This window comes from Moschus berezovskii, chromosome 26 (genome assembly GCF_049115385.1).
Source record: "Moschus berezovskii isolate FMDL1 chromosome 26, NW_MosBer_1.0, whole genome shotgun sequence".
NCBI classification, from domain to species: domain Eukaryota; kingdom Metazoa; phylum Chordata; class Mammalia; order Artiodactyla; family Moschidae; genus Moschus; species Moschus berezovskii.
The window spans coordinates 10,942,933-10,970,102 of record NC_142485.1 but is presented as its reverse complement, the minus strand read 5'-3'; the positions used below and the strand labels follow the sequence as shown (position 1 = coordinate 10,970,102).

At 37.9% G+C, this 27,170-nt stretch overlaps 1 protein-coding gene across 1 annotated transcript in view; it reads left to right on the top strand.

The window, feature by feature from the left end:
* Positions 1-27,170, top strand: part of ADAM32 (ADAM metallopeptidase domain 32) — a 158,086-nt gene that overhangs the window by 102,050 nt on the left and 28,866 nt on the right. The window contains exons 15-17 of the mRNA XM_055416290.2: positions 10,032-10,137; positions 12,597-12,777; positions 19,422-19,505. Coding sequence (XP_055272265.2) covers positions 10,032-10,137; positions 12,597-12,777; positions 19,422-19,505 — 371 coding nt within the window. The remainder of the gene's footprint in view (positions 1-10,031; positions 10,138-12,596; positions 12,778-19,421; positions 19,506-27,170) is intronic.

Genomic DNA, 27,170 nt, shown 5'->3' with positions numbered 1-27,170 from the left:
ATTTATTCTGTTTAAAATCTCTTTTTTGGAGAAGGAAATGGCAACCCACTCCAGTACTCTTGTCTGGAAAATTCCATGGATGGGGGAACCTGGTAGGCTACAGTCTATGGGGTCGCAAAGAGTTGGACACGACTGAGCGACTTCACTTTCCTTCTTTCTATAGTTCCTTTTGAAGAAGGAAATGGCAGCCCACTCCAGTGTTCTTGCCTGGAGAATCCCATGGACAGAGGGGCCTGGTGGGGCTGCGGTCTACGGGGTTGCAAAGAGTCGGACACTAAGCAACTGACACACACACAAAATTTGCTTTTAGTTTTTGAACTTCTTAAAAATATGTTTAAGGTATATGACTTAATATTTTGATATGCATATACATTATGAAATAATTGCCACAGTTATCTGCTTAACATATTGCATGTATATACCCAGTAATATGCTTGCTGGATCCTAAGGTGGTGCACTTAAATTTTTGAGAAGCCTGTCTACTGTTTTCTATAATGACTGTGCCAATTTTCACTCCCATCAACAGTATATAAAAGTTTCATTTTCTCCACATTCTTGCTATTACTTATTATCTTTTTCTCTTTGATAACACACTATCCTAAAAGGTGTGAGTTGTGGTTTTGATTTGCATTTCCCTGATGATTAGTGATGTTGAGTCCCTTTTCACGTATCTGATGGTCATTTGGCTTTTCTTTGGAGAAATATCCATTTAGGTCGTTTGCTATTTTTAAATCTCTTTATCTTTCTTATTTAATTGTGAGCAGCATATTTTACTCACAATTAAAGAAGAAAGATAAAGAGATTTAAAAATAGCAAAGGACCTAAATGGATGGGGGAGCCTGGTGGGCTGCCATCTATGGGGTCGCACAGAGTCAGACATGACTGAAGCGACTTAGCAGCAGCAGCAGCAGCAGCATATTTTAGAAATTAATCCCTTATCAGCTATATGATTCGCTAATTTTTCTCCCATTCTGTAGGTTTCAGTTTTGCTTTGTTGCTTATTTTTTTGCTGAGAAGTTTTTTATTTTGATGCAGTCCTACTTATCTGTTGTTGCCTCTGCTTTTATGTCATCCAAAAAATATTGCCCAGATTAGTATCCAAGAGCTTTCTCTCTCTCTTTTTTTCTCGTATATTTATAGTTTCAGGTAAGTTTAAGTCTCTTCAACCACCAACTTTATTGATGCACAGTTGACATATAACATTCAGTAAGTTTAAGTTGTAGAAAGTGAAGGGGAACTAAAAAGCCTCTTGGTGAAAGTGAAAGAGGAGAGTGAAAAAGTTGGCTTAAAGCTCAACATTCAGAAAACTAAGATCATGGCATCTGGTCCCATCACTTCATGGGAAACAGGGGAAACCGTATCAGACTTTATTTTTTGGGGCTCCAGAATCACGGTGGATGCTGATTGCAGCCATGAAATTAAAAGACGCTTACTCCTTGGAAGGAAAGTTATGACCAACCTAGATAGCATATTAAAAAGCAGAGACATTACTTTGCCAACCAAGGTCCGTCTAGTCAAGGCTATGGTTTTTCCAGTGGTCAGGTATGGATGTGAGAGTTGGACTGTGAAGAAAGCTGATCACCGAAGAATTGATGCTTTTGAACTGTGGTGTTGGAGAAGACTCTTGAGAGTCCCTTGGACTGCAAGGAGATCCACCCAGTCCATTCTGAGGGAGATCAGTCCTGGGTGTTCATTGGAAGGACTGATGGTAAAGCTGAAACTCCAATACTTTGGCTACCTTATGTGAGGAGTTGACTCACTGGAAAAGACTCTGATGCTGGGAGGGATTGGGGGTGGGAGGAGAAGGGGACAGCAGAGAATGAGATGGCTGGATGGCATCACCGACTCGATGGACATGAGTCTGAGTGAACTGTGGGAGTTGGTGATGGACAGGGAGGCCTGGCGTGCTGTGATTCATGGGGTTGCAGAGAGTCGGACACGACTGAGCGACTGAACTGAACTGAACTGTTGATTTGGTACTCTTATATATTTCAAAATGATTACCACCATAGTGTTAGCTAAACTTCCATTATGTCCCATAATTACCATTTCTTTTTCATGGTGAGGACATTTAAGATCTACTTTCTTAGCAACTTTCAGGTACATAATTTAATATTACTAAGTATAAACACCATGCTGTGTGTTAGATTCCAAGAAGTTTTTCATGTTATAACTGGAAATTTGTAACCTTTGAACACCTCCCCATTTTCCCCACCTTGCAGCCTGTGGTAACTATTGCTCTACTCTTTGTTTCTCTGAATTCAATTAGATTCTACATATAAGTGTTATCATAGAGTCTTTCCCTGTCTGACTTATTTCACTTAGCATAATGCCCTTGGAGTCCATGTTGCTGCAAATGGCAGGATTTCCTTCTTTCTCAGGACTGAATATTTATATCTCATGTTTTCTTTGCTGATTCACACTATCAGGAATGGGGAAATTTCCCATCTTCATTGCCTTCTCTGGTTCTTTTGCCTGGTCAAATAATTAAAATAACTTAAGACAGATTAACTGGAGAAATAAGATTTTAGTTCATACGTATGAGAATCCCACATACATGAGAGAATCAGAGATCATATAAGAGGTTCAGAGACAGAAGATAAAATGAGTTGTATGTGCTGACCTACACTAAGGAATGAGATAGGGGCCTGGGTCTTTTAAGGACAGGAGGGTCATTCACAGGATGATAAGAAGAGCAGATGTTTGGTAATTATATATTTGCCTTGCCATCCAGATTGGGCCAGTGAGATAGAATTTATCTTTGATAATACATCTTTTTCCGGGGGAAAAAAGTCCCTAATTTCAATTCTTCTAGGTAGTTAAGGGAAAGGTAGTATATATATATATATATATATATATATATATATATATATATATATGTATTTTTTTTAATAGCCTTTAGCTCAAAGTAATCCATATGCCAAAGTGGTACATTTTTTTAATTGTTTCTTTTTCTGTGCAAAAACTTTTCAACTTGATGAAGTCCCACTTTTTATTTTTGCCTTTGTTGCTAATGCTAACCATAATGTCATATTGAAAAAGTCATTACCAAGACCCATGTTAAATAGGTTTCCCCTTGTGTTTTCTTCTAGGTGTTTTAAGGTTTCTGTTTTTGCATTTAAGTCTTTATGAATTCATTTTTTTTTTTTTGGAGCTGTGTCAGGTTGGGGATCAATTGCATTCTTTTGCATGTGGCTGTACAGCTTTCTCAAAACTATTTGTTGAAGAGATTCTCCTTTCCTCATTGAGTATTCTTGACTCCCTTGTCAAATCTTAGTTTAGCATATTGTGGGGGTTTGTTTCTGGGCTCTCAATCTTATTCTATTGGTCTTTTTGTCTATTCTTATGCTAGTACTATCGTGTTTTAATTTCTATAGCTTTGTTATATAATTGTAATAAGGAAAGTGTATCTCTAGCTTTGTTCTTTCTCAAGATTGCTTTGGCTATTGAGGATCTCCTGTGGTTCCATACAGATTTTCAAATTGTTTTGTATATTCCTATGAGAAATACCTTTGGAATTTTGTTAGGGATTGCACTGACTCTGTAGACGGCATTGGATGACATGGACTTCTTTTGTTAGGGATTGCACTGACTCTGTAGACGGCATTGGATGACATGGACTTCTTTTGTTAGGGATTGCACTGACTCTGTAGACGGCATTGGATGACATGGACTTCTTTTGTTAGGGATTGCACTGACTCTGTAGACAGCATTGGATGACATGGACTTCTTTTGTTAGGGATTGCACTGACTCTGTAGACGGCATTGGATGACATGGGCTTATTTTCTCGTTAAATGTTTGTTTGACTCTCTCGGGTCTTAGTTGCGGCACACAGGATCTTTGTTACAACACAGAGACTCTCTAGTTGTGGCACACAGACTAAGTCCTTGCGGTGTGCAGACTCAGTTGCTCTGTGGCATGTGAGATCTCAGCTTCCCGACGAGGGATCGAACCCATGTACCATACATTGCAAGACAGATTCTTAACCACTAGTCCATCAAGGAAGTCCCTATATGGATATTTTAATGATGTAAATTCTTTTGACCTGTGATAACAGGATATCTTCTTTTTGTGTGTCTTCTTAGAGTTCTTTCATGAAGATCTTGTAGTTTTCAGACTATACATCTCTTACTTGATAAGTTTATTCCAAAGTATCGAAATGATTTTGATGCTATTGAGAATGGGATTAAAAAAATTTTTTTCCAGCTGTTGTTAATGCACAGAAATTCAGTTGATTTCTGTATATTGACTTTCTTTTTATTTTTAAATGCTTGATCACAACTTTGGATGAAGTCCAAGGTGCTTCTATTTTATTTATTTTTTCCCATCCCCATTAACTTCTCTGGTTCTTTTGCCTGGTCAAATAATTAAAATGACAAGACAGATTAACTGGAGAAATAAGATTTTAGTTCATACATATGAGAACCCCCACACATGATTTTAAATAGAAGCTCAGCAGGATTTCTTTCACCATTAGCTTTGTTAGTAGTAATGCTTCCTAAGACTCACTAGACTTCACATTCGAGGATGTCCGGCTTTAGATGAGTGACCACACCATTGTAGTTATCTGGGTCATTAAGACTTTTTTGTATAATTATTCTGTGTATCCTTGCGACGTCTTCTTAATCTCTTTTGCTTCTGTTAGGTCCTTACTGTTTCCGTCCTTTATTGTGCCCATCCTTGCATGAAATATTCCTTTGATATCTCCAGTTTTCTTGAAGAGATTTCTAGTCTATACCATTCTATTGTTTCCCTTCACTTCTCTGTTTTGTTCACTTAAGAAGGTCTTCTTATCTCTCCTTGCTGTTCTCTGGAACTCTGAATTCAATTGGGTATATTTTCCCCTTTCTGCCTTGCTTTACACTTCTCTTCTTTTCTCATCTATTTTTAAATCCCCATCAGACAACCTCTTTTCCTTCTTTCATTTCTTTTTCTTTGGGATGGTTTGTTACAAATCTCTATCCACAGTTCTTCAGGAACTCTACCAGATACAATCCCTTGAATTTTTTCATCACTTCCACTGTATTAGGAATGTGATTAGGGTCATACTTGAATGACCTAGTGGTTTTCCCTACTTTCTTCAATTTAAACCTGAATTTTGCAATAAGGAGCTGTTGATCTGAGCCACAGTCAACCCCAGGTCTTGTTTTTGCTGATTGTGTAGAGTTTCTGCATCTTCGTCTGAAAAGAATAAAATCAGTCTGATTATGGTATTGATCATCTGGTGATGTTCATGTATAGAGTCCTCTCTTGGGTTGTTGGAAAAGGGTATTTTTTTATGACCAGCATGTTTTCTTGACAAAACTCTGTTAGCCTTTGTCCTGATTCATTTTGTATTCCAAGACCAAACTTGCCTGTTATTCTGAGTGTCTCTTGAATTCCTACTTTTGCATTCAAATCCCCTATGATGAAAAGGACGTCTTTTTTGTGTTAGCGCTAGAAGGTGTTGTATGTCTTCAAAGAACTGGTCAACTTTAACTTCTTACGCACAGTCGTTGGGGCATAGGCTTGGTTTACTGTGACGCTGAGTGGTTTGCCTTGGAAACAAATTGAGATCATTCTGTCATTTTTGAGGTTTCACCCAGGTACTGCATGACTGTGAGGGCTGCTCCATTTCTTCTAAGGGATTCTTGACAATAGTAGTAGATATAATGGTAAGCCTAATTAAATTTGCCTATTCTTATCTATTTTGGTTCACTGATTCCTAAGATGTTGATGTTCAATCTTGCAGTCTCCTGCTTAACCACATTCAATTTACCTTGATTCATGGACCTAACATTCCAGGTTCCTATGCAATACGGAATCAGACTCTATTTTCACCACCAGATATATCCACAACAAAGCATTGTTTCTGCTTTGGCCCAGCCACTTCATTCTATCTGGAGCTATTAATAATTGTCCTTTGCTCTACCCCAGTAGCTCTACCCCACTTCTGACCTGGGGCCTCATTTTCCGGTGTCATATATTTTTTCCTTTTCATACTGTTCATGGCTTTTTCCAGGGAAGAATACTGGAATGGGTTGCCATTACCTCCACCAGTGGACCATGTTTTGTCAGAACTCTTCACTGTAACCTGTCCATCTTGGGTGGTTCTACACAGCCTGGTTCATAGCTTCACTGAAAGTGAAGCAAGCCCCTTTGCCACAACAAGGCTGTGATCTATGAAGGGGATTGTGCCTCATAGCATTTGATAATAGGGTAGAGGGGATCTAAATACACCATTTGGACTATGGAAGGGCAAATTCTCTTACTTTGTAGACTTGATCAGTATACTGGACTTGAGGAAATATTTAACACATGATTTCACATTTTCAACATATTGCCCTTTTGGTGTGTCTGTATTACCATTCAAAACCCAGACTGAGCTGAGAGAAAGTCCCTAACATGAGAGAGGGTATTCAAGGGAGAAATTAATAATAGGGCACATTGGTACCTTTAGAAGAAATATTTTACTAATATTTGGATTAGTAAAGATAGGTTCCTAACCTGGTAGTCTCAGATTCACAACTGAACTGATTAAACACTGTCAATACTCAGAATAGTGTTACTTGCCCTCACAGTATGTGCACAATCACCTTTGATGGGCTAATGTTTAAAAATTGTAGAAAGAGAATTAGGAGAAGGCAAAAAATTCCAATAAATAGTGGGGGGAAATATAAAATCATGGAAATGGCTGGTAAATAGGAGAAACCTTCTCAAACTTAAAATGGAGAAGGATTAGATTGGAATTGAGTGACTAAATAATATCATCTTAATTTTAATAATAATCCACCAGTTCTTGCCTGGAGAATCCCAGAGATGGCAGAGTCTGGTGGGCTTCTGTCTGTGGGGTCGCACAGAGTCGGACGCGACTGAAGTGACTTAGCAGCAGCAGCAGCAGATATTATTATCTACTTTTATATTTTATAGATTGTCAGACTTAGCATGGTTCATTCTGGAGAAAGTAACTTTGCTAGGTGGAACTCTTAAGATATTCCCCATAATTACTATGGTATTTTCTTGGAGAATCCTCCCTCTGAGTTGGGTGAGAACCAGTGACTATATGATAGACTGTCGTCCCTATGATTAGTTTATACAGAAAATATGAAGGGATTTTAAAGACCTAATTAAGGTCCATAATTAGTCAACTTTGAATCAATCCAAAGGAGATCATTCTAAGTGGAACCTCACCTAATAATATGAGCCTTTAAAAGATGGGAAATGTTAGAAGATTCTTTGGCTGGCTTGGGAGAAATCAGTTCAGTCGCTCAGTCATGTCCGACTCTCTGCGACCCCATGGACTGCAGCACGCCAGGCTTCCCTGTCCATCACCAACTCCCAGAGCTTACTCAAACTCATGTCCATCAAGTCAGAGATGCCATCCAACCATCTCATCCTCTGTCGTCCCCTTCTCCTCCCGCCTTCAATCTTTCCCAGCATCAGGGTCTTTTCCAATGAGTCAGTTCTTCACATCAGGTGGCCAAAGTATTGGATTTTCAGCTTCAGTATCAGTCCTTCCAATGAATATTCAGGACTGATTTCCTTTAGGATGGACTGGGTTGAATCTCCTTGGAGTCCAAGGGACTCAAGAGCCTTCTCCAACACCACAGTTCAAAAGCATCAATTCTTTGGCACTCAGCTTTCTTTGTAGTCCAGCTCTCACATCCATACATGACTACTGGAAAAACCACAGTTTGACTACATGGACCTTTGTTGGGAAAGTAATGGTCCAGCTCTCACATCCATACATGACTACTGGAAAAACCACAGTTTGACTGCATGGACCTTTGTTGGGAAAGTAATGGCTCTGCTTTGCAATATGCTGTCTAGGTCGGTCATAACTTTTCTTCCAAGGAGCAAACATCTTTTAATTTCATGGCTGCAGTCACCATCTGCAGTGATTGTGGGGCCCCCCCCTAAATAAAGTCTGTCACTGTTTCCATTTTTTCCCCACCTATTTGCCATGAAGTGATGGGACCAGATGCCATGACCTTAGTTTTCTGAATGTTAAGTTTTAAGCCAACTTTTTCACTCTCCTCTTTCACTTTCATCAAGAGACTCTTTAGTTCTTCTTCACTTTCTGCTTTAAGGGCGATGTCATCTGCATTTCTGAGGTTATTGATATTTCTGACGGCAATCTTGATTCTAGCTTGTGCTTCATCCAGCCCAGCATTTCTCATGATGTACTCTGCATATAAGTTAAGTTAGCAGGGTGACAGTATACAGCCTTGACATACTCCTTTCCCGATTTGGAACCAGTCTGTTGTTCCATATCCAGTTCTAACTGTTGCTTCTTGAGCTGCATACAGATTTCTCATGAGGCAAGTCAGGTGGTCTGGTATTCCCATCTCTTTAAGAATTTTCCACAGTTTCTTGTGATCCACACAGTCAAAGGCTTTGGCAAAGAAACAAAAACAATAGAATGGGAAAGACTAGAGACCTCTTCAAGAAGATCAGAGATACATAGGGAATATTTCATGCAGAAGACCTAACAGAAGCAGAAAATATTAAGAAGAGGTGGCAAGAATGCACAGAAGAACTATACAAAAAAGATCTTCATGACCCAGATAACCATGATGGTGTGATCACTCACCTAGAGCCAGACATCCTGGAATGCAAAGTCAAGTGGACCTTAGGAAGCTTCACTACGAACAAAGCTAGTGGAGGTGATGAAATTCCAGTTGAGCTATTTCAAATCCTAAAAGATGATGCTTGGAAAGTGCTGCACTCAGTATGCCAGGAAATTTGGAAAATTCAGCAGTGGCCACAGAACTGGAAAAGGTCAGTTTTCATTTCAATCCCAGAGAAAGACAATGCCAAAGAATGTTCAAATGACCACACAGTTGCACTCATCTCACACACTAGCAAAGTTATGCTCAAAATTCTTCACGCCAGGCTTCAACAGTACTACTGTGAACTGTGAACTGTGAACTTCCAGGTGTTCAATGGATTTAGAAAAGGCAGAAGAACCAGAGATCAGATTTCCAACATCTGTTAGATAATCGAAAAAGCAAGAGAGTTCCAGAAAAACATCTGTGTCTACTTTATTGGGAGAAATAATCAGCCATTTTTGTGAGAGGGCCATGTCACTAGGACCTGAGTGGGAGTTCCTAGGGCCAAGAGCAACCTCTGACAGATAGTTAATAACAAAATGAAGCAACGACTACAAAAAAATGAATTCTTCACAGCCAATGAGGTTAGAAGAGGACTCTTGACTCAAATGAGGCTGTAACCCCAGCCAGGAACTTTATTGAACAGAGGACCTAATTGTGCTTTGCCAGACTTCTGACTTTCAGAAATTGTAACATGGGTGTTGTTTTAAGGTGTCAAGATTTTGGTAATTTTTTACAGTGATAGAAAGCTAATACAATAACGAAGGAAAAATAGGTAAATATGTATGGATTGGCAATTTTGGTCCCTTCATTTCAGACTTCCTGAAGGCATGAAGTTTCTTTAATGAGGTTTCTTTTTTTTTAAATAGACCTGGCTTTTTATAAATTCCTACTCAGAATCTAGGAGAACAAGAATAGTTTTCTTGTATTCTCTATTGCCTTCTTTCACAGAGCTCTCTCAAGATTTATGCTTTTACAACTCTCCTCTGGTGCCTCGGATGGTGCAGAATCCGCTTACAATGCAGGAGACCCAGGTTCGATCCCTGGATCAGAAAGATCTCATGGAGAAGGGAATGGTAACCCACTCTGGTTTTCTTGCCTGGAGAATTCTTTGAAAGAGAAGCCCAGTGAGCTACAGTTCATGGAGCTGCAAAGAGTTGGACGTGGTTGACCAACTAACACTTTCACTTTCAACTCTCCTCTATGCTTATAGTATCTTTTGAGGTACAAATGACCAAAATGAATTAAAAGGAGAAATAATCAAGAGCATTACTTTTCACTTCATTTCTTTCCTCTTAAAACTTCACTAGGGAACTTTTGAATAGATGACAGTGATAGAGAAAAAAAGCAAAGAAACATATGAGGAAATTTTAATTTAAATATATTTAAGTTTTAATTTAAAGGAAGTTTTAATCCAAATATATTTCTAACTTTGACAGGTTCAAAAAATGCTCCATTTGCCTGCTATGAAGAAATACAGTCTCAAACTGATAGATTCGGTAACTGTGGTAAAGAAGGATACAGATACACATTTTGCCCATGGAGGTATGCTATGCAAATAGTGAAAATTCCTATCTTATATACTATTAAATTTTGTTTTTAGTTTTTCACTATGTATATCATTAATTCCAATGGTTTCAGGTATCACGTATGTGCAGGAGTTGATCTGAAATCAAAATCTCTAGTCTTGACATCATTCTTATACTACAGGCTTGTTAAATTTCAACCTGATATTTAAATATTTATATGTAGATGATTACTATGCTCCAAGATCTGATCCAGGATTGAAATTAATGATAGCATTGCACCTTTCCTCATTATTTTAAAAATGAAAATACTGTTCCCATTCATTTGAGTGCTTGCCCAAGCTGAAGACTGCCCAGTGTCTCTAAAATGAAGTTCAATTTCTCCTGCATCTGAAGAGCCCGTTCTTTGATATTTTGGTCATGAATTTCTTTTAACAAATATTTTTAAAGAACCTACTATATGCTGGCCACTAGCTAGTTAGATACAAGTTAGAAAAACATACATGATCCTTGTACTCATGGAATTTACAGGCTGGTAAACATATCCCAGATGTTCAGGCAGGTTTTAGAAAAGGCAGAGGCACCAGAGATCAAATTGCCAACATCCGCTGGATCATGGAGAAAGCAAGAGAGTACCAGAAAAACATCTATTTCTGCTTCATTGACTATGCCAAAGCCTTTGACTGTGTGGATCACAATAAACTGTGGAACATTCTGAAAGAGATGGGAATCCCAGACCACCTGACCTGCCTCTTGAGAAACCTGTGTGCAGGTCAGGAAGCAACAGTCAGAACTGTACATGGAACACCAGACTGGTTCCAAATAGGAAAAGGAGTACGTCAAGGCTGTATATTGTCACCTTGCTTATTTAACTTATATGCAGAGTACATCATGAGGAAAGCTGGGCTGGAAGAAGCACAGGCTGGAATCAAGATTGCTGGGAGAAATATCAGTAACCTCAGATATGCAGATGACACTACCCTTATGGCAGAAAGTGAAGAGGAACTAAAAAGCATCTTGATGAAAGTGAAAGAGGAGAGTGAAAAGGTTGGCTTGAAGCTCAACATTCAGAAAACAAAGATCATGGCATCTGGTCCCATCACTTCATGGGAAATAGATGGAAAAATAGTGGAAACAGTGTCTGACTTTATTTTTTTGGGCTCCAAAATCACTTCGGATGCTGATTGCAGCCATGAAATTAAAAGACGCTTACTCCTTGGAAGGAAAGTAATGACCAACCTTGATAGTATATTAAAAAGCAGAGACATTACTTTGCCAACAAAGGTCCGTCTAGTTAAGGCTATAGTTTTTCCTGTGGTCATGTATGGATGTGAGAGTTGGACTGTGAAGAAAGCTGATCGCTGAAGAATTGATGCTTTTGAACTGTGGTGTTGGAGAAGACTCTTGAGAGTCCCTTGGACTGCAAGGAGATCCAACCAGTCCATTCTGAAGGAGATCAATCCTGGGTGTTCATTGGAAGGACTGATGCTAAAGCTGAAACTCCAATACTTTGGCCACCTCATGCGACGAGTTGACTCAATGGAAAAGACTGATGCTGGGAAAAGTTGGGGGCGGGAGGAGAAGGGGACGACAGAGAATGAGATGGGTGGATGGCATCACCGACTCTGTGGACATGAGTTTGAGTGAACTCCGGGAGTTGGTGATGGACAGGGAGGCCTGGCGTGCTGTGATTCATGGGGTCGCAGATAGTTGGACACGACTGAGCGACTGAACTGAACTGAACTGAAACATATCATCTGGAGAAGGAAACGGCAACCCAAACCGGTATTCTTGCTTGGAGAATCTCAGGGACAGAGGAGCCTGGTGGGCTGCCATCTGTGGGGTTGCACAGAGTCGGACATGACTGAAACGACTTAGCAGCAGCAGTAGCAAACATATCATCTAACATTATGCTTGTTGTAACATTTCTTCCTTCATAAGTAATGCTTATGCTATGACATTTGTTTCGAAATACCTTACTCTGCCTGTTGAAATTCTACTAATTCGTAAGCTTGGACTCAGATGGCATCTTCTCTATGAGGTTTCCCTGACTACTAAGTTAGAATATATCTTCATCTTAAATATCTGTAAGAATCTGCTTATTTCATTCACAGCACATTTAATAAGATTTATGTCATATTTAGTATTAGACTGTAAGGTCTTTGAGGGTAAGGGTCACAACTTAGTTTCTGCCCCTCTACAGAGAGATATAAAATGCTTGAGTGAATTGTTTATTAGACAATCAGTACACCAATCTGTACAGTGAATAAAAAGATCATTAGTATCATTGAAAGATAAGCTTATATCAGTGGCTTTACGTTTTACTTTAACTGTTAGCAGGAAAGTGTTACATTTCTTTAGCTATATTGCCATAAATGGAGAACCATTCTTTATTTTTTTGGTCAAAGAAAGAAAATATGAAGCATTCATAATAAATGCCTAATGTATAATAATCATATATTTTTATTATGTTTGCAGGAATCTTATATGTGGAAGATTAATCTGTACCTACCCATTTCAAACTCCTTTCCTTCGAGACAGTGCTTCTGTGATTTATGCTTTTGTGCGAAGTACTATATGTATAACAATGCACTATGCAACACCGGGTAGAGAAGATCCACTCATCGTCTATAATGGCTCTATTTGTGATAAAGAGAGGGTAAATAGCTTAAAATCAATTTAAAAAATATATTCTATTAATTTCCCTTGTGGCTCAGTTGGTAAAGAATCTGCCTTCAATGCAGGATACCTGGGTTAGATCCCTGGATTGGGAAGATCCCCTGGAGGAGGACATGGCAACCCACTCCAGTATTCTTACCTGGAGAGTCCCATGGACAGAGGAGCCTGGAGGGCTACAGTCCATGGGGTCGCAAAGAGTTGGACACGACTGAACGACTAAGCACACACATGACTAAATAACCTTAAATATTTGGATAAGGAGAAAATGAATAAGCTTCAGTTGGTCTCTGAGGGAAATGGGAGTGTTTGTTCCTTTTTAGAATTTCGGTGTTGTAAGCAAGGAAGCTCCAGGAGTTGTGGGACAGGAGTGTGGAGGAGAGAGGTCTGGGGAATACTTGCAGTTAAATATTCCATAACTTGGGAATTCACTTTTATTCTTGGAGAAGAAAGAAGAAATCCCACTTAATTATATATGGCTCTCTGTGACCCAGTAGATAAGAGTATAACTTAGATAGTGCCACAAGGAATAAATCTTTACCTCTTGGGTTTTGACATTTTGCAGGTTACCCAACCAGTTTGAGATATCACAGCTGTGTGTAAAATGGGGATAATAATAACATTTACTCTATGGAGTTATTGCAAAGATTAAATGAGATGATACTATAAAGTGTGTAGTACAATGCTCAACACATAGTAAGAACTAAATATAGGTTGGCTGTTATTCTTGGTTGTTGTTATAATTGGTTATCTATGAGACCAAACAACCAAATATGGAGAAAGCATGGAATAAATTTACTTCAGAATCTCATTTAGTTCCTAGCCAGAAATTTGCTCATGATGAACTATCATATAGTATAAAGTGTAGCCTTTAAAGACAGAAGCATAAAGATCTGAATTTTGACTCTTCCTCCTTACCTGACAGATGATTTTGAATAAAATATTAAATATGTAAAATGAATGTATGCATTTTGGTGATTTGTGGTGATCTGATAGTTTAAATGAAGTTTAGCACAGATAAAGTATATAGTCTCCTTCATATTGACTTCCTCTTCATGCCTAGAAGTCATGAATATCTCCCTGAAGGACAGATATGCCAGAGAGCTCAGTAGATGTATTTATGCCATGCAGTCAAAGCAATTGAAAAATGAGACTCAGTCATTGGATGCTTTGAAATTATTTGTAACTTAGTAAGAACATAATCTTTTCTATAACATGGGCAGTTCTTCTCAGTGATGCTGTATGAAAACAAATTTTACCAGGTAGCTTTTAATGATACTATAAATCATATATGATGAAACACTCTCGGGAATTTTGTTTCTGTCAGTAATGTTCTTAAGTAGCAGGACTTCATCTCAGTTTCAACTGAGGCAGACAAACAAATATAGTACATTCTAAAAAGAGTTGTTAGATGCACCGTGGGGGTCAAGAACTAATGAGAAGACTGAGCACATTAAAAGCTTACCAGGGTTAGGTTGTCAGGATTTAGAAAGTGTTTGTGAGGTCATTTCTTTGAAGAGTATTGTACTTTTGTGTTTAAAAGGAAATCATTTTCACATTATTTCATTTTAACCTTGAAACAAATCTTGACTGCTTTAGAAAAAGTATTATTGTACTCATTTAAGAAAACTGCAACTTAGGAAGTTGATATTGATAGAAATAAAGGAGTTAGGAATATATCCTTAATCCTCTGATTATTATATTTTATAGTTAAAATAATTAATATCTGGATATTAAAAAAAATTCCACAGCAGAATGTTAGATATCTGTAGTAAATTTAGGTGAAAACTTCAAATATCTTTTTTAGGGGACTCTAATAACTCCAATGCTTTGGCCACCTCATGCGACGAGTTGACTCACTGGAAAAGACTGATGCTAGGAAAGGTTGGGGGCGGGAGGAGAAGGGGACGACAGAGAATGAGATGGCTGGATGGCATCACCGACTTTGTGGACATGAGTTTGAGTGAACTCCGGGAGTTGGTGATGGACAGGGAGGCCTGGCGTGCTGTGATTCATGGGGTCACGGAGACTCGGACACGACTGAGCACTGAACTGAACTGAACTGAATAATGCCAAGGAATGCTCAAACTACCGCACAATTGCACTCATCTCACACACTAGTAAAGTCATGCTCAAAATTATCCAAGCTAGGCTTCAGCAATACGTGAACCGTGAACTTCCAGATGTTCAAGCTGGTTTTAGAAAAGGCAGAGAAACCAGAGCGCAAATTGCCAACATCCGCTGGATCATTGAAAAAGCAAGAGAGTTCCAGAAAAACATCTATTTCTGCTTTATTGACTGCCAAAGCCTTTGATTGTGTGGATCACAAGAAACTGTGGAACATTCTGAAAGAGATGGGAATACCAGACCACCTGACCTGCCTCTTGAGAAACCTACATGCAGGTCAGGAAGCAACAGTTAGAACTGGACATGGAACAACAGACTGGTTCCAAATAGGAAAAGGAGTATGTCAAGGCTGTATATTGTCACCTTGCTTATTTAACTTATATGCAGAGTACATCATGAGAAACACTGGGCTGGAAGAAGCACAAGCTAGAATCAAGATTGCCGGGAGAAATATCAATAACCTCAGATATGCAGATGACACCACCCTTATGGCAGAAAGTGAAGAGGAACTAAAAAGCCTCTTGAAGAAAGAGGAGAATGAAAAAGTTGGCTTGAAGCTCAACATTCAGAAAACGAAGATCATGGCATCTGGTCCCATCACTTCGTGGGAAATAGATGGGGAAACAGTGGAAACAGTGTCAAACTTTATTTTTTGGGTGCCAAAATCACTGCAGATGGTGACTGCAGCCGTGAAATTAAAAGATGCTTACTCCTTGGAAGGAAAGTTATGACCAACCCAGATAGCATATTAAAAAGCAGAGATATTACTTTGCCAACAAAGGTCCATCTAATCAAGGCCATGGTCTTTCCAGTGGTCACGTATAGATGTGAGATTTGTACTGTGAAGAAAGCTGAGTGCCAAAGAATTGATGCTTCTGAACTGTGGTGCTGGAGAAGACTCTTGCGAGTCCCTTGGACTGCAAGGAGATCCAACCAGTCCATTTTAAAGGAGATCAGTCCTGGGTGTTCATTGGAGAGACTGATGCTGAGGCTGAAGCTCCAATACTCTGGCCACCTCATGTGAAGAGTTGACTCACTGGAAAAGACCCTGATGCTGGGAGGGATTGGGGGCAGGAAGAGAAGGGGACAGCAGAGGATGAGATGGCTGGATGGCATCACTGACTCGATGGACGTGAGTTTGGCTAAATTCTGGGAGTTGGTGATAGACAGGGAGGCATGTTGCGATTCATGGGGTCGCAAAGAGTCAGACACGACTGAGCGACTGAACTTAACTGAACTGAATAATAGCTCATATTTAATGAAAATTCCTGTTTATTGATTTTATTTCTATGTAAACTTTTTATATAGGCAAGGAATTACAGATATTATTTAAACTGTGCTCTTAAGGATGGTTTTGTTATATTTTAGGCTATTGTAATGAAAAGTGGTTTTTCTTTTGGTTATGATTTTTTTATTTCAGTCTTGTTTCATTTGTTACTCCCATATCCCTGCCCTGAATCATTTTTTGGACTGTCTTTTTAAGAACAATTTTAGATTCACAACAAAATTGAGAGGAAATTATATAGAGATTTCCCTTAGACACTCTGGCCCCACATAAGCATATGTTACCATGTTATTGACTTCTTCCATCAGTGTGGTATATTTGTGACAGCTGATCAGCCTACATTGACACGTTTATTACACAAAGGAAATAGTTTACATAAACCTTCACTCTTGGTGTTGTACATACTATTAGTGTATGGCCTATATTATTTTTCCTCTCTCTAAAGAACTTCTTTGAACAATTTCTCTCAAATTCTATATGTCTGAGAAAGCCCTTATTTCTCCTTCACTTCTGAAGGAAAATTTCACAGTATATAGAATTTTAGATTGGGGACTTTTTTCTGTCAGTATTTTACTCCACTCTCTTCTGACTGCCTGGCTTCTGTGGAGAATTGAGATATAATTCTTATCATTGTTTCTCTATAGGTAAGTTTTGTGTTTTTTTTTAATCTTGCTTTTTAAAAGGTTTATTCTTTGATTTTCTGTTTGGACATGATATGCCTAAGTGTAGTGGGTTTTTTTTTTTTTTTGTATTTATCCTGCTTATTGTTTTCTGAATTTCCTAAAACTGTGGTTTCGTGTCTGATGTTAATTTGGGGAAAATTCTCAGTCACTGTTCTTTCAAATGGGCTCTCCAGGTGGCACTAGTGGTAAGGAACCCACTTGCCAATGCAGGAGATATAAGAGACTCAGGTTTGATCCCTGGGTTGGGAAGATCCCCTGCAGGAGGGCATGGCAACCCACTCCAGTACTCTTGCCTGGAGAATCCCCAAGGAAAGAGGAGCCTGGCGTGCTACAGTCCATGGGGTCACAAAGAGCAGGATACGACTTAGCATGCACATTGTTTCAAATATTTCTTCTCTTTTTCTTCTGGCATTTCCATTACATATACATTGTGCTTTTTTGTAGTTGTCCCTTGAATATTCTTTTTTTTGGTCTTTGTTCTTTTTGCTTTTTTGTTTTCAAGGATTTTTTTGATATATCCTCTAGCTCAGAGATTCCTTCCTCAGATATGTGCAGTATACTAATAAGCCCGTTAAATGCATTATTCATTTTTGTTAGTGCTTTTTTTATTCCAGCATTTATTTCTTTTCCCTTGGGATTGCTGTCTCTCTGCTTCCATTGCTTATCTGTTCCTGCGTGCTATCTACTTTGTCTGTTAGAGCCCTTAAGATGTTAATCATGAGTGAGTGAGTGTTTGCTAAGTTGTGTCCAACTCTTTGTGACCCCATGGACTGTACCCACCAGGCTCCTCTGTCCATGGGATTCTCCAGGCAAGGATACTGGAGTGGGTTGCCATTTCCTTCTCATAATTGTTTTAAACTCCAAGGCTGATAATTTCAGTATTCTTGACAATGTCTGGTTCTGATACTTGCTCCATTTTTCAAATTGTATGTTTTGGCTTTTAATATAACCCTATCTGTTTTCTTGAGAGCAGAGCATGATGTGCCAGGAAAAAGAACTGCTGTAAATGGACCTTTAGTAATGTGGTGGTGAGGTGTTGTGGCAGGGAAATATTCTTCAGTCCTATGATTAGATCTGTCTTTCAGTGAACCTGTGCCTTTGGATTGTGAACTTCACAAGTGTTTTTCAGGTTTTTTTCTTTTTTTTTCCTTCCCTTAGATGGGACAGTATGGCTGGAGCAGACTGGAGTTGGGTATTTCTCTTTCACATATGGAAGGATAAGAGCGGACTGATATTGGGTATTTCCCTTCTCCCAGATCAATTAGGCTCTGATAGAACACAAGCAGATTAGGCTGTAATTATTAATGACTCGTTTCTCCTGAGGGCCAGCTTTGTTAAGAACAGATTGCTCTAGCTACTTCAAAATGGTTTCTTTTCCCCTCCTTCTGCAAGATAACAAGAAAAAAATTTCTCTAATATTTACTGTGAGAACCTCGTTGAGCTCCTGGATATATATCACATGAAACAGTGGGGGTTCCTCATGACTGGGCGCCTCTGTAGTTTTAAGTCTCAGGTTGTCCTTATTGCTTCTGCTAAGTTGCTTCAGTCATGTCCGACTCTGTGCGACCCCATATATGACAGCCCACCAGGCTCCGCCGTCCCTGGGATTCTCCAGGCAAGAACACTGGAGTGGGTTTCCATTTCCTTGTCCTTATTGAGGCTCTCACAGTTCATCAATTACTTTCCTTCCCTGGCACTGGTATCTGAGCTTTCTGCTTGTTAATCTTTGCTCTGGTAAGCGTGACTCCCTGTGTTTGCTTGTCTGTTTCTCCAGTTTGAGAGCAGTGATTTGCCACCAAACCACTTTTTTGGATCCTAAAAGAGTTTTTGCTTTTTCAGTTTGTTCAACTTTTTCATTGTTTTTAGGATGGAGTGGCAACTTCCAAGCTTCTTATTACATGGGGAAGTAATACCATAAACCTGAATCATTTCTTCAAAATTTATTTTTAAAAATACTTTATTTTTTAGAAAAGTTTTAAGTTCATATCAAAAGTTGCAGAAGATACAGGGAATTTCCATGTACCATTTCAGTTCAGTTCAGTTCAGTCGCTCAGTTGTGTCTGACTCTTTGCGACCCCATGAATCACAGCATGCCAGGCCTCCCTGTCTATCACCAACTCCCGGAGTTCACTCAAACTCATGTCCATCGAGTTGGTGATGCTATCCAGCCATCTCATTCTCTGTGTACCCTTTACCCCTACTTAAATGCAGACTCCACTATCCACAATGCTACTCCCAAAGTCTGTAATTTACATTAAATTTATCTGAAAAATCCCCAAATATTTGTAGATTAAACTATACATTTCTAAATAACATTTATGCCAAAGGAGAAATCTCAAAAGAAATTGAAAAACACTTTGAATTAAATGAAAATGAGAATATAACATAAAAATCTGTGGGATGCAGCAGAAGCGGTACTTAATGGAAATTTACTGCACTGAATAGCTGTTGTCCTGTGTTATAAAATTACTGATGGTAATGTTAAGATAACTGGACTCTAACTTGGAAAAAAATGTGTTTGTTTTTCTTTAGATTTGTATAAATCGTGAATGTTTAGAAGTAAGGCCGCTTATAGACAAATTAAATCAGTGTTCAGCAAAGTGCAATGGAAATGGAGTAAGTAAGCACATGATTTGTATTTCCCCAAATTATATCTCTCTTAGATACTTCTCAGCATCAGTCATTAATTTATTTAACATTTATTGGGTTTCTACCATGTGCTAGGACCTGTTGTATCTAGCTATATGGGGCTGAATCTGATTACTAAATTTGTTGCCATTTGCGTTAGGGAACATTTTACAGCATTAAGTTGCTGATGCCTTTAGCAAATTTTTATTATAGTTAGGTACTTTGCAGAGGTGTTAAATATTCCAATAAATGCATTAACCTGTTCATTGCAGGAAGGTAATTATGGTAAAATTTGTGTGTCTGTGAATAGTGTGAGGTAAAACTATTTGTTTTATCCCTCTTTTTATAATAGACTTTTCTGCCCATTGAGGCCAATTTATTTCCCATACCAAAAAAGTAAGAGTGCAGTGGATAGAAGGTTAGATTGTCAATCTCAAGTGATAGTGGAACACACCTATTTTATTTTTTCTTTAAAAATTTTTATTGGAGTATAGTTGATTTACAGTATTGTGTTAGCTTCAGGTGTAAAGCAAAATGAATCAGCTATACATATACATAGCCATTCCTTTTTAGATTTTCCCCGTATAGGTTATTACCGAATATTGAGTAGTGTTCCCTATGCATACAGTAAGTCCTTATTAGTTTTCTGTTTTATATATAGTATTGTTTACCTGTTAATCCCAAGATCCTAATTTATCCTTCCCTCACCAACTTTCACCCTTGGTAACTATAAGTTTGTTTTTACATCTGTAACTCTATTTCAGTTTTGTAGATAAGTTCATTTGTAGCCTTTTTTTTTAGATTCCACATGTAAGTGATATCATATAACATTTGTCTTTCTCTGTCTGACTTACTTAATTCAATATGGCAAACTCTAGGTCCATCCGTGTTGCTTCAAATGGCATTATTTTGTTCTTTTTCCATTGTATACATGTTGAACACCTTCTTTATCCATTCCTTTGCCAATGGACATTTAGGTTGCTTCCATATCTTGGCTATTGTAAACAGTGCTGCTATGAACATGGGGGTGCATGTGTACTTTTGGACCAATGGCTTTTTTTGCAGATCTAGAACAAAAAAAGATCTTAAAATTTGTATGGAACACAGGAAACACAAAAGACCCCAGATAGCCAAAGTATTCTTGAAAAATTGAAATCTTGAAAGAAAAATATGACTGGAAGAATCAGGCTGCTTGACTTCAGACTATACTACAAAACTACAGTAATCAGAACAGTATGGTACTGGCACAGAAATAAAAATATAGATCAATGGAACGGGATAGAAAACCCAGAAATAAACCCACAACCTATGATCAATAAATCTACAACAAAGGAGGCAAGAATACATGGAAAAAAGACAGTCTCTTCAATAGTGATGCTTACTGAAAAACTGGACAGCTACATGTAAAATTATAAAATTAGAATAGTCTCTAATATCACACACAAAAATAAACTCAAAATGGATTAAAGACCTAAATATAACACCAGATACTATAAAACTCTTAGAGAAAAACATAGGCAGAACACTCTGATATGAAAATAGTGATATCTTTTTGGACCTACTTCCTAGAGTAATGGAAATAAAACCAAAATAAACAGATGGGACTTAATTATACTTAAATGCTTTTGCACAGCAAAGGAAACCATCAACAACTGGAAAACACAACCTACATAATGCATATTTGCAAATGACATAACTGATAAAGGATTAATCTCCAGAATATACAAATAGCTCATACAGCTCAATATAAAAAAGAAGAAGACAAAATGAAAAGGTGGGCAGACCTAGTTAGACATTTCTCCAAAGAAGACATAGAGATGACCAACAAGCACGTGAAAAAAGGGCTCAGTGTTACTAACTGTTAGAGAAGTGCATCAAAACTAAAATAAGATCATCTCACACTGGTCAGAACTGCTGTTATCAAAAAAATTTATAAGCAATAAATACGGCAAAGGATGTGGAGGAAAGGGAAGCCTGCTACACTGTTGGTGGGAATGCAAACTGGTACAGCCACAGGGAGAATAGTATCAAGGTTCCTTGAAAAACTAAAAACAGAACTACCAGATGACCCAGAAATCCCACTCCTAGGCATGTGTCTGGAGAAACCAAGAATTCACCAATATCCTTCAGTTCAGTGTTCATTTCAGCACATTGACAGCAGAACATGGAAACGACCTAAATATCTGTCAAGAGAGGAATGGATAAAGGAGATGCAGTACCTATGTACAATTGAATTTTACACAGCCATAAAAAGAAGTAAAATTGTGTCATTTGCAGAGATGTGGAGGGACTTAGAGACTGTCATACAGACTGAAGTAAGTCAGACAAAAATCTCTTTTATATGTGGAATCCAGAAAAATGGTACAGGTGAACTTATTTGCAAAGCATAAAGACACAGATAGAGATCAAACATATGGATACCCAGGGAGGAAGGAGGGGTGGGGCGAATTGGGAGATTGGGATTGATGTATATACACCATTGATAATATGTATAAAATAGATAACCAATGAGAATGTACTGTACAGCACAGGGAACTCTACTCAATGCTCTGTGATGACCTAAATGGGAAGGAAATCCAAAACAGAGTGGTATGTATATGAGTATAGCTAATTCACTTTGGTGTACAGTAGAAACTAACACAAGCTTGTAAAGCAACTATACTGTAATAAAAATTTTAAAAAATGAAGTAAAATTTCTTATAGATAATATAGTTGTTTTTCTGCTGATAGCTTCTTGTCTTCATTTGCCTGTATGAGTTCCATCAATTTCCTCTTCCATTTTTGTGTTTTTGTTTTCTCAAATTGTTTTATGTTGTGAATTTGTTACCAAATTGAAATAACTCGGGTTATTTTTTTTCTTCTTCTTTCTCTTTAATCTTTATGCTACAACAAAGTTTTCCAAAATCTGTTCTGATGCAGAGTCTGGTTGTTTTTTGTTTGTTTTTTTATTTGTCCTTTTAGTTTTGTCTGTCTATATATTGCCTTGCTTAGTTGCTCAGTGATGTCCGACTCTTTGCAACCCTTTACATTGTGGCCAGTCAGGCTCTTCCATCCATGGGATTTTTTGGGCAAGAGTACTGGAGTGGGTTACCATTTCCTCCTCCAGATATATCACCTTACTGAAAGTTTAATGTGCGTTTAAGGTAGAAGAGCTCCTTTCTAGATTTCTGTAAGGCAGATCTAGGGGTGATGAACTCTCAACTTTTGTCTTTGGAAAGTCTTATTTCTCTTTCATATCTGAATGATAACTCTGCCACATAGAGTATTCTTGGGTGACAGTTTTTGTCTCTGAGTATTTTGGGAATATCACCCCTCTGCCTCCTGCCATCTCTGTAGAGTTTTTCTGCTGATAGACTAATGGGGGTTCCTTTGTAGGTTACCATCCCTTTTTTCTAGGCTACCTTTAAAATTCTTTATCAGTGACCTGTGATAATTTTAGTGTGTCTTGAAGGTCTTTTTGCCTTATGATTATAAGGAGTTTTTAATTTTCATGTCCTAGTATATCCAGTTCCTTCCCCATGTTTGTGAAGTTCTCAACTATTATTTATTTAAAAATGCTCTCTGTTGTTTTCTCCCTTTCTTCTCTGGGATACCCATTACCCAGATTGCCCTGCCTAAAAGAGTTGGATAGCTCTCGCAGAATTTTGTCATTTTTATATCTTATTTCTCTCTCCTATTCTACTTGTATCATTTCTAGATTTCTATCTTCATGCCCACGTTAGCTCTCTCTTACACATGGTCTGCTCTATTTCTAGAGATTTGTAATACATTCTTCATCTCATTTATTGAGTTCTTCAGCTCCAGAATTTTTATTTGGTTCTTAGAGTTTTTTTTAAGAGTCTGAGTCTTATTGGTAAAGTATTCCTTTTGTTCATTGATTTTATTCCTGAGCTCATTGAACTGCCTTTCTGAGTTTTCATGTAACTTCTTGAGTTTGTTCATGGCAGCTATTTGAATTCTCTATCAGTTAGACTGAAGTATTTTTTGACTTAACGTTCAATTTCTGGATAATTCATTTTCTTTTTGTGAAACTGTGTTAACTGGTTCTTCATGGCGCTTGATGAGTCTTTCCTCTTCTAGTGCATTTTAACTAGGGAATACCTTTCTGCTTGATTCTAATGATTCAATGAATTAGAAATTTGAGGTATTTTTGTATTTCTCTACAAATTGTGAGATTATTTGTTCTAGTTCTGTGAAAAATATCGTTGGTAGCTTGATAGGGATTGCGTTGAATGTATAAATTACTTTGGGTAGTATACTCATTTTCACAATATTTATTCTTCCAATCCATGAACACAGTATATTTCTCCATCTATAAGTGTCCTCTTTGATTACTTTCACCAGTGTTTTATAGTTTTCTATGACAGGTCTTTTGTTTCTTTAGGTAGGTATATTCCTAAGTATTTTATTCTTTTTGTTGCAACAGTGAATGGAATAGTTTCCTTAATTGGTGATGCTTTCTAATCCTCTCATTCTCTGCCACCCCCTTCTCCTCTTGCCTTCAATCTTTTCCAGCCTCAGGGTCTTTCCCTTTTCAGTGAGTAGGCTCTTTGCATTAAGTGACCAAAGAATCGGAGCTTCAGCATCAGTCCTTCCAATGAATATTCAGGGTTGATTTCCTTTAGGATTGACTGATTTGATTTTGCAGTTCAGGGGAGTCTCAAGAGTCTTTTCCAGAACCACAGTTCAAAAGCATCAGTTCTTCAGTGCTCAGACTTGTTTTACGGTCCAGCTCTCATATCTGTTTATTTCTTCTTCTCAAGTGTAAGCACTGTTTTTAATATTTGCTAACTTGATACACTATACATTTTTTTGCCACTTGTAAGAGTTACTTTTTTACTTGAAAGATACTTGCTTTATGTGTTGATTTCTGCTATACAACAGTGTGAATCAACTATAAATATACATATGTCCCTTCCCTCTTGAGCCTCCTTCCGTTCCTCCATCCCACTCTCTAGGTCATTTCAAAGCATTGAGTTGAGTTCCATGTTCTATACAGCTGCTTCCTACTAGCGATCTATTTTACACATGGTAGTATATGTATGTCAATTCTACTCTCTCAATTCATCCTTCCCTAGATTTTTAAGGAGTCTCCATACTGTTTTCCATAGTAGCTGTATCAATTTACATTCCCACTGACAGTGCAAGAGGGTTCTCTTTTACCCACATCCTCTCCAGCGTTTATGTTTATAGATTTTTTGGTGATGGCCATTCAGACTTGTGTACAGTGATACCTCATTGCAGTTTTGATTTGCATTTCCCTAATAATGAGCTTGCTCCTTGGAAGAAAAGCTATGACAAACCTAGATAGCAATTGAAAAGCAGAGACAGAACTTTTCCGACAAAGGTCCATTTAGTCAAAGCTATGGTTTTTACCATAGTCATGTATGGATGTGAGAGTTGGATCATAAAGAAGGGTGAATGCTGAAGAATTGATGGTTTTGAACTGTAGTGTTGGAGAAGACTCTTGAGAGTCCCTTGGACAGCAAGGAGATCAAACTAGTCAATGCTAAAGTAAATCAGTCCTGAATATTCATTGGAAGGACTGATGCTGAAGCTGAAGCTCCCGTACTTTGGCCTCCTGATGCAAAGAGCCACCTCATTGGTAAAGACCCTGATGCTGGGAAAGATTGATGGCAGGAGGAGAAGGGGATGGCAGGAGGAGAAGGGGACGACAGAGGATGAGATGGTTGGATGGCATCACCAACTCAATGGATATGGGTTTGAGCAAACGCAGGGAGGTGGTGAAGGACAGGGAAGCCTGGTGTGCTGCAGTTCATGGTGTCACAAAGAGTTAGACATGACCAAGTGACTGAGCAACAGCAACAGTAACGAGCATGTTGAGCATCTTTTCATGTGTTTGCTGACCATCTGTGTGTCTTCTTTGGAGAGGTGTCTGTTTAGGTTTTCTGCCCAGTTTTTGATTGGGTTGTTTGTTTTTCTGGTATTTAGCTGCATGAGATGCTTGTATATTTTGGAGATTAATCTTTTGTCAGTTGCTTCATTTGCAATGATTTCCATTCTAAGGATTGTCTTTTCATCTTGTTTAATGTTTCTTTTGCTGTACAAAAGCTTCTAAGTTTAATTAGATCTCATTTGTTTATTTTGTTTTTATTTCCATTACTCTAGGAGGTGGGTCAAAGAGGATCTTGCTGAGATTTTTATCAAAGAGTTCTCTATGTTTTCCTCTACAAGTTTTATAGTGTCTGGTCTTACAATTAGTTCTTTAATCCATTTTGAGTTTATTTTTGTGTATGGTGTTAGGAAGCATTCGAATTTCATTCTTTAACATGCTGTCCAGTTTCCCCAGCACCACCTTTTGAAGAGGCCATCATCCTTTCTCCATTGTATATTCTTACCTCCTTTGTCAAAGATAAGGTGCCCATAGGTATGTGGGTTTATCGCTGGGCTTTCTTTCTATCTTAGTCCATTGATTTATATTTCTGTTTTTGTGCCAGTGCCATACTGTCTTGATTACTGTAGCTTTGTAGTATAGTCTTTGAAGTCAGGAAGACTGATTCCCCCAACTCCATTTTTCTTTCTCAGGATTGCTTTGACTATTCAGGGTCTTTTGTGTTTCTATACAAATTGTAAATTTTTTTTTGTTCTAGTTCTCTGAAAAATTACTTTGGTAATTTGATAGTAATCACATTGAATTTGTTGATTGCTTTGGTAGTATAGTCATTTTCACAATATTGATTTTTCTAATCCAAAAGCATAGTATATCTCTCCATCTGTTTGTGTTCTTTGATTTCTTTCATCAGTATCTTATATGTTTCTGCATATAGGTCTTTTGTCTCCTTAGGTAGGTTTATTCCTAGGTATTTTATTCTTTTCGTTGAAATGGTGAGTGGGAATTTTTTCTTAATTTCTCTTTCTGATTTTTCATTGTTAGTGTATAGGAATGCAAGAAATTTCCTATTAATTTTGTATTCTGAGATTTTACTAAATTCATTGATTAGCTCTAGTACTTTTCTGATGGTATCTTTAGGGTTTTCTATGTATACTATCATGTTATCTGCAAACAGTGAGAATTTTCCTTCTTGTTTTCCAGTCTTGATTCCTTTTATATATTTTTCTTTTCTGATTGCAGTTGCTAGGATTCCCAGAACTATATTAAATAATAGTGGTGAGATGGGCACCCTTCTCTTATTCCTGATCTTAGAAGAAGTGCTTTCAAGGTTTTACCATTGAGAATAATGTTTGCTGTGGGTTTGTTTTACCCTGCTTCTATTAGGTTGAGGTAGGTTCCTTCTTTGCCCACTTTCTGGAGTTTTTATCATAAATGGGTGTAGAATTTTGTCAAAAGCTTTCACTGCATGTATTGAGATTGTCATATGGTTTTTATCTTTCAATCTGTTAATATGGTGTATCATTGATCAATTTTCATATATTGAAGATTTCTTGAATCCTTGGGATAAAGCCCCCTTGATCATAGTGTATGATCCATAGTGTATATCATAGGGTATTGTTGGATTCAGTTTTCTAGTATTTTGTTGAGAATGTTTATCTGTGATACTGGTCTGCCCACAATTTTCTTTTTTTGGTTTTCTGTTTCTGGTTTTGGTGTAAGGGTGATTGTGGCCTCATAGAATGAGGTTGGAAGTGTTCTTCCCTCTGAAATTTTTTGGGTAGTTTGAGCATTTCTAAATG